Source organism: Typha latifolia, chromosome 13 (assembly GCF_019914945.1).
Source record: "Typha latifolia isolate L0001 chromosome 13, TyphaL0001v2, whole genome shotgun sequence".
In the NCBI taxonomy this organism is placed as follows: Eukaryota; Viridiplantae; Streptophyta; class Magnoliopsida; order Poales; family Typhaceae; genus Typha; species Typha latifolia.
The window spans coordinates 8190551-8198842 of record NC_133098.1 but is presented as its reverse complement, the minus strand read 5'-3'; the positions used below and the strand labels follow the sequence as shown (position 1 = coordinate 8198842).

The 8292-nt window shown below is 35.2% G+C and overlaps 1 protein-coding gene across 1 annotated transcript; it reads left to right on the top strand.

Moving 5' to 3' along the window:
- The first annotated feature begins 1744 nt into the window (after positions 1–1744).
- Positions 1745–8034, top strand: LOC140800369 (IAA-amino acid hydrolase ILR1-like 6). Its single transcript, XM_073155113.1, has 5 exons — positions 1745–2539; positions 3337–3462; positions 5065–5379; positions 7136–7264; positions 7376–8034. Exons 1-5 carry the CDS (start codon positions 2054–2056, stop codon positions 7736–7738), a joined length of 1419 nt encoding a protein of 472 aa, XP_073011214.1. The 5' UTR covers positions 1745–2053; the 3' UTR covers positions 7739–8034.
- The last annotated feature ends 258 nt before the right edge of the window (positions 8035–8292 follow it).

Below are 8292 nucleotides of genomic sequence, written 5' to 3'. Positions count from 1 at the left end.
TACCCAAACACTTACCCGACATTAATTTCTAGGATGTTTTTCACCCACACACACACACATATATATATATATATATATATATATAGAGAGAGAGGTGGAATTATACCTTAGCCAATTATATATCGTCCGTATCTTGGATTTTTTTTTTTAGCAATTAAACCTTTCTGAAACCTCTTACTTATATGTATACCCTTTTAAAAATACCCTTGCTTTTGGAGTCATTTGCAGCAGTAAGTCTTTTAATTTTTTAATGGGCAGAAATAGGTCGCTATTATTATCAAATTATAATTTTAAGAAAAAAAATCTCACATTTTAATTATATAATATATACGTATCGACTATATAAAATGTACGTTATAAATTTTAATAATTTATGCATTGAGATTTAAAAAAAATAATATGCATCACCTACATAATTCGTACGCATTGTTAATGCAAAACGGTGAGATTCGATTAGAGAAATAATAAATTAGTTTAAATCAGTAAAAAAAAGTTTAAATTTATAATTCGATAATAGAGAAATCAAAGAGGTTTTTGCTTCCTTGCTTTTGTTTGTATATTCCTTTTATTTTTAGTTATTTATGTCTTTTATTTGTTTAATTACTAATAGATGGATTTTAACTTTATTGCCAAAAACTTACCGATTTTTTACTTTAATTTATAAATGTCAATATATATATATATATATATATATATACTATATAGATTTTAGAGGACATACATTTTAATATAAAGTTTAGAAGGGCATATACACAGATAAGAAACTTTGCAGGTTAAACACTGTCTAAGATTCTAAAACCTTCCAATGATTGGGTGACCAAATTTAGACCTTAGTTAAAGTTAAGGGTAAGATAGTATTTATAAATTTTTTTTTGCGTAGAGGTGAGAGAATCAGAATAGAATAAAAGATAAATAAAAGTCTATGCTAAAATGGCATGAAGTTTAACACTTGTACGGTAAATAAAAACAAAGTAATAGTTTAATACCTCGGAACTTTGAAGATCTTCATTGGGGGAATTTTTTTTGAGGGAGCTGGAGCTCCAAGAAATATTTTCTAAACAATTAGTTTTGTACTAGTTGCTTGGAAACTGAGTCCGGGACCACAATTTCTTTGGGTTTACTAATAAATTTTCAAACACACAGGACCAAAATAAAGTTGCCATCTATGCAACTAAAACTAATAGAAGAAATATTATTTCTAATCGGCCGCCCGCCGAAGATGATGACTAAGATTTTCTATGCATCATATATATATATGAATGATATTCTTGTTCTATCAGGTCTAAATTTATTTTACTCTTCTTTAATTTTTATTTTCTCTCTAAATTTTGTGTTGAAAGCTTATTCACTTATTTACAATTTTGTCTGTATTTTTTAATTTGAATATAATCGTTAGTAAGTAGATAGAAAAAAAAAATAAAACTAGATAAAATATAATTGTAGGACTAAGTTGGATCCCAAATGACTACTTCCCATTTTGCCAATCACTCCCTCTCGTTCTCTCTTTTGACTAATTTTTAAGAGAGTGACCCAAAAAAAAAAAAAAAAAAGTTTGACTAATTAATAAATGAGAAGAATCACATTTTATTTTTTAAAGCAATCCAACCAAAAATTGAGAAATGGAAACAAAAGAAAGGAGCGTCGGGATAAAGAAAGCGACGAGCATGCAGGAGGGCCAGGGGGGAGTTTGCTTCCTTATTCGATCACGAGTTAAAGGTGCGTCCTCCCTCCTCCGTCCTTTCCTGCACGTTCCCACCAACTTAACCTTTTCTCTTTCTCTTTCTCTCTCTCTCTCCCTCTCATCATAACTTCCATCCTTTTAGTTTATCTACAAATTCCTCACTTTCTTTATTTATATACTTATTATTTATTCCTTCTTCTCCTCCTCCTCTTACTTCCTCCTCCAACTCCTTCGCCCTCCCTCCTTCCCTCCTCTATCTCTTCCTCACATCAGTTTAATCATAACAAAGAATTCTTCTACTTTTTTTTTTTTTTTTTTTGAAATTTTTATTTAATATATTTATTGTTATTGTTATTGTTACTGTTTATTTCTATGGGTCTTTTGCCTCTTGTTGGGTTTATACTACTCTTCCTCTCTGCTCTTATCTCCACCACTCTCAATACCTCTTCTTCTTCTTCTTCTTCTTCTTCTTATTCTTCCAACTCCTATGTGGAGGTTGACATCCCCCTCGAGAATTCGCCCTTGAATCAGTACAGAGAGGGCTCAAATGTTAGGAATAAGAATGGTAGTAAACGCGGAGGTAGAGTTTGGGGCGAGAATTGGACGGAGGAGATTCTTACCATGGCGAGGCGGCCGGAGGCGGTGGAATGGGTCACGGCGCTCCGCCGGAGGATCCACGAGCTCCCGGAGCTCGCCTACGAGGAGGTCGAGACCAGCCGGTTGATCCGGGAGCAGCTTGACGCCATCGGGATCCGATACCGGTACCCGTTGGCCCGGACTGGAATCGTCGCCACTCTCGGCACCGGCCGAGCGCCCGTCGTCGCCCTCAGGGCCGATATGGATGCCCTCCCAATTCAGGTCTCTCCAATTCCTCTCTCTGTTTGGTTCTGGTCTGGAGTGGTTTATCCAAGTTGTGTAATCTTATTTTTGTTGGTAGTGCTTGTTATTTTAGCTGTAGCATAGGAGAATATACTATTGCTACTAGCTAGAAGTTGGAGAATCTCATAAGGAGACTCCCATTTTGTTTGGTTTCAGTAGCAAGAGCGGGGGCTACGTTTTGCTTGTGTTGGTTTGCAGAGATAATTGCATATTAAATACCCGTGCAGGTGTCAGATCTGCCAAAACTTGGAGATGCTAGTGTATGATGGCAAATTTTAAGGCCACATTCAATTACCCATGTGAATTTTTTTCTTCAGGATACAGAGTTGTGGATTAACTCTGGCCTCCTTTGTGAGCTAGTGCTCAGATACTGTTGTTTTGGTTTACGAGGATTCCGCACGTGTGATACATGATATTTATGAATTAAAATTGCAGGTGAGACACTATGATGGTGTTGTTATTAGATGCATATGCACGTCCTGATATGTCGGCACACTGGATCTGAAAAAAGATATCTTTTCGCAATAATGCAATGTTTAAAGGGCATTTGTCTTCTTAGATGATGTCGGAAGACAGTAGTGTATCTTATTAGGGAAGATATTCGTATTAGATGAACCATAAAAGATGTTATAACTTGTTGATTTGCATTTCTTTGTTTCAATTCAGTATTTCTGTTTGATACTCAATACTCTGGAAATTACTTTTTCAACAGTTTCGAGCAAAGGATGAGGTTACTGAATCATTTTTTGGTCCCCCTTTCTGTTTTTTTCTATCAGGAAGCTGTTGAATGGGAGCACAAAAGTAAGATCCAGGGTAAAATGCATGCTTGTGGGCATGATGCACATGTAGCAATGCTCCTTGGTGCAGCCAAGATATTGAAAGACCGTGAACATCTTCTTGAGGTTTGTCCTGTTCATTTATATTTATATATAATGAAATGGCTATTTATGGCCATCTAACTATGAAAAGGACAGTCTAGTTTCTCTTCCTTGATTTATTTCTTCCATGTCTTTCTTCTGATTCAAGAATTTCTGAAAATTTGTGAAATCGATGAAGGTTCACTTAGAGAGTTTTGTCTACCAATTCACTTTCCTGTCTTGTTTTCTCTCTTCATGTGCATTAGGCACTTGATTAGGCCTGCCTATGCAATTGCAGAGCTCATATGAGAAAGTTGAAAATACATTGTCTCAGTTTTCAAAGTTCAAAAGAGCAAAATGAATGCGGTGATTTAGGTAAACTTTAAAAGGAAAGTGAGGTTTTAGGTTTTAATCGAAATGTGATTGTTCAGGGCATCCAAAATACTTGGCCAATTTCTTTCCTATATCTGGTTTTACCGATTCATGTCATTTCAGCAGCTCAAAATGTTCATTATTACTTTTTCTGGTCATTTTTATTTAATTTGAGTCGCTTCTATCATACACTTAGGTTATAGCAGCTGACCAGCGTTCATTCTGTTTGCATGATACATCTTGATCTAGTCCTATGGAAATCCTCAATAAAGTTTTTCTTTTCTGTATCAGATCTATCCCTTAAAAATTTAATCTGTCTTCCTTTTACTAGACTTTATTTCATTCTGTTTGCATGATACATCCTGATCTGGTCCTATGGAAATCCTTGTTTAAGTTTTACTTTTCTGTATGAGATCTATCCTTTAAAAACTTATACTGAACCTTTGTGGTGGATGTGTACAGTCAATGTCAATCACAATATCATTTATCTATCTTTACACTGAGTAGTGTTACAGCATGCTTTGCCTAGCTGAGGTCTGAAGATTATAGAGGAGCAGGAATAAATTTCCTTCATACTCTTTACTGAAGGCCAGACCCAAACTAGCTTAAGCTAGGCTGCTTTTGACTGTTGCAACTGGATATGACTGAAAGCTTCAAAACTGTTTCTCTTTTTAACAGTTACTAACAGATTGATTAAAGATTTTTCTTTTAGTTCATGTTTGGATTTTTCTCTGATTCATGCTTTTGTCTTTGAATGGACCAACAAGCTTACATGCATGATGACTTCATTTATTTCACCTATATAAGCTTTGTACTTGCAGAACAAAAGCTTTTCAACTTTCTTCTATCACTTTTGAAAGAAATTATATGGATACTTGTGACATGGTTGAAATTCTTTCTTGTATCTGCAAGGTGAAATGCTACTGTATGACTCAAGCCATGTGTCATCTTGACTGTTAAACATTTAATCGATGCTATATCATCCGGGAAGTTGGTTGTTATTAGTAGGAAATTTCAATGAGACATGTTGCATACTAACGTCATATGATGCCAATTGCACAACAATAACAGACTAACTTCCTTCTGAAATACACAGTTATTTTTACCTCAATTTTCTAATTAAAAGACTAGAAGCCTTTGACCTTTTTCTTTTTAGAGAAGCCCTTTGGCTTTTCCATAAAATCCTAAGGGAGGAGGAGTAAGGATTTTCTTGTGGTTCTTAGCCTGGTCATTTGACATCCAAGGAAAAATATTTATAATGTTTTATTACTGCAGGGTACTGTTAAACTTCTCTTCCAACCAGCAGAGGAAGCTGGAATAGGTGCTAAGAAAATGATTGAAGATGGTGCTCTGGAGGATGTGGAGGCTATTTTTGCTGTTCATGTATCACACCAACATCCCACTTCTGTCATTGGCTCCAGGGTTGGTCCATTACTTGCTGGATGTGGATTTTTCAGAGCATTGATATGTGAGCGAGAAAAGCACCCTACAAATCCTTACAGTGCTGCTAATCCCATTTTGGCTGCCTCTGCAGCAGTCATTAGTTTACAGAACCTTGTGTCCCGTGAAGCAGATCCTCTGGACTCACAGGTTGTTTCCCCTTTTTAGTACTTGAAGTAATCTTTTTAACCTCTTAGAAAATTATAACAAGAATATGTTATGTGATTTAACAACGTACAGATTTTAATTTAATTGAACTTTTCCTTATACATGTTTCCTTTGTTCTTTTCTGTTTAATAGAGACCAAATTTCTTTATTGAAAATCATCAAACTGACAAATATTGTGGAACATTTGATAAATGATAATACAGCTATACTTTTTGTTTATTTGAGTTTCAGAATCTTTTAAATTGACTAACACAAGTTAAGAAGGTATCAATACTGCAATTCATGCACATATGCTTTGTTTTATCATTGCCGATGCATGTGTTGTGCTTGATTTTCAGGATAGTTTTAAATTGTTTAGTAGCAAAAGAAGAAAGAAAGAATAGAGTTCTTCACTCTAGCACCATATCGCAACATACTGGTAGCTCCTATCTCAATAAAATTGATATTAAGATATTGTATCAATGAATCATAACAAGGTCTCTTGGATTATTTATTAGATCAAGAGAATTATTGTTTTCATGATTAACAAGATTCAGTAAGAAATTCCACTTGTCGAATTTGTTGAATTTCAATATGGCTACTATCAACAAGCACATCAAAAGAGTGATTGACTATCGAATCCTTTACTTATTCTGCATCCAATCTTTTGTTCATTTGCATGATTCATGGAAACCAAAAACAGGAGAAACATTAGGAAAAAAACATATAGGTATGATTGAAAAAGTTGATTAAACTTTATACACAACTTGAGACCCTAGACCTTTACTGAGGAAATTATATGTTGTTACAATTCTAAATTTCTGAAAAGAATGCATAGTCATATATACATAATTCAGATGTTAATCATGTTATCATTTTATTATTTCATGAAAAACTGGCACAATATTCATTCGGTGTTATTAGCACTCATTATTAAGCTAGAACACAGGTGTGCCAACCTTTATAGTTTTGGTCTTTTTGTCCTAATTTTAATATGTTCAATTGTGATTTTGGATTAATAACATAATGAAGCGGTATATAACAGTACCTAATTTTGCTTTTGATCGATCTTGGATTGTATTATCTTCTAGATTGCTAACTGATAAATTGGATAGATTATTTTGTTAGAGATAATGTTAATAGTATTATCTTGTGAAGCTTTTGATTTGATCAGAATCTAGGATAAAATGAACCACCTGATACTAATTTGCCCTCCAAAATTAACTAGTCGGTGCCTAGATGGATAAAGGCGCCCTACACAGAGGGATTGCTTGAAGACAACATTATTTTTTGCTTTATCTTTTTAACAATGTTATAATTAGAATATCTTTCCCTAGATTTTCTATCTCCTTTTGTTAGTGGTTAGCAAATATTCCTCAGAACTCTAGCATATCAATTTGAACTTTCAGTAGCATAGCTATATCCCAAGTTCCCTTCTACTATGTTCATCTTTAATATTAGCATTTAGCACAATAATATCATGATAGAGGGAGCATGAAATATCTATCTGGATGTGTATACTGTTGTGTCTTACCATGTTTTAACATGTTAGTGTTTCCATAGATGACTTCCTGTAATTTGACGCTGAAAGCTAGAATAACCTTACCCTATTTTTCCAGAGCAGTGTTACAATGTAATTAATTACAAATAAGGAAAAGAATATCCTCTCAAGAGAGTCTATAGAGATCTCTCTCCTTTTAGGTTTTTAGTATTCATCAATGCCCATGTGGTGCTAAGTCAATTATTCTCCTTTCTTCAGGTTGTCTCGGTGGCAGCATTCAATGGAGGTGAACATCTTGACATGGTTCCTGAATCTGTCATCATTGGTGGAACATTCCGAGCTTTCTCTAACACAAGCTTTTATCAGCTTAGGGAGAGAATAGAAGAGGTTGGTCTTTGGGTGTACACTTTTGCACGGCGAGCTTCCTGCCACCCTTATTTGTCACTTGGATGCATCTCTTTATAGTCTTTTTATTGAACAACAGCTGCCCTTGAACAGGTAATCATAATGCAGTCTCGTGTTTATGGATGTGAAGCTTCAGTAGACTTCTTTGAGAATGAAAGGTTCTACCCACCAACTGTAAATGATGAGATTATGTATGAGCATGTGAAGAAGGTGGCTGTCGATCTTTTGGGTCCCAAAAATTACAAGGTTGTTCCTCCAATTATGGGGGCAGAGGATTTCTCCTTCTATTCTGAAGTAATCCCTGCAGCCTTCTTTTACATAGGGGTGCGGAATGAGACATTAGGATCTACTCACACAGGTCATTCTCCGCATTTTATGATTGATGAAGATGTTCTTCCTACTGGTGCTGCTGTTCATGCTGCTATAGCTGAGAGGTACCTCATTGAGCATGGCTAGAATTTATCGGTCATGTACATACATGACGGAGAAGTAGGGCATGCATCCGCAGTTCCCGTTTCTTGTACCCTATCAAGGAATCTGTATATTTTAGATATCGGGCTGCAGAGAGGGAATGGTTGTTCCTCCCTTCGGCAGAATGATCCAATTGATAACAATGCAATAACAAACTTCTAGCAAATAGTGAATTCTTTTCTTTCTCTTGTAATGGATGAATGACCTATATGTCAGCCAATTGCTGAAGTTAAAAACTCACACAGTACATCAGCTAATATATTTATTTCAACGATTGTGTATGTTTTCTGCCGTTCAGTGAAGAATGAATGATTTGCAAGATAATTATCCTCTATAAATGCATTAGCAACTATGGACTAAAACCCATATTGAGCCCCAAAAGAGATCTACTTTTCTGCAATTGTGTGTTTTAATGTTACGGTACAGGCCGAGTTTGAGTCTTAGCTCGAGTCCATGGGTCAATTGATTCGAGTTGAACCTCTTTATGCTTTATGTTAGTTGGGTCCTAGCTGAGTCGACTAGTCGATTTTATCAAACTA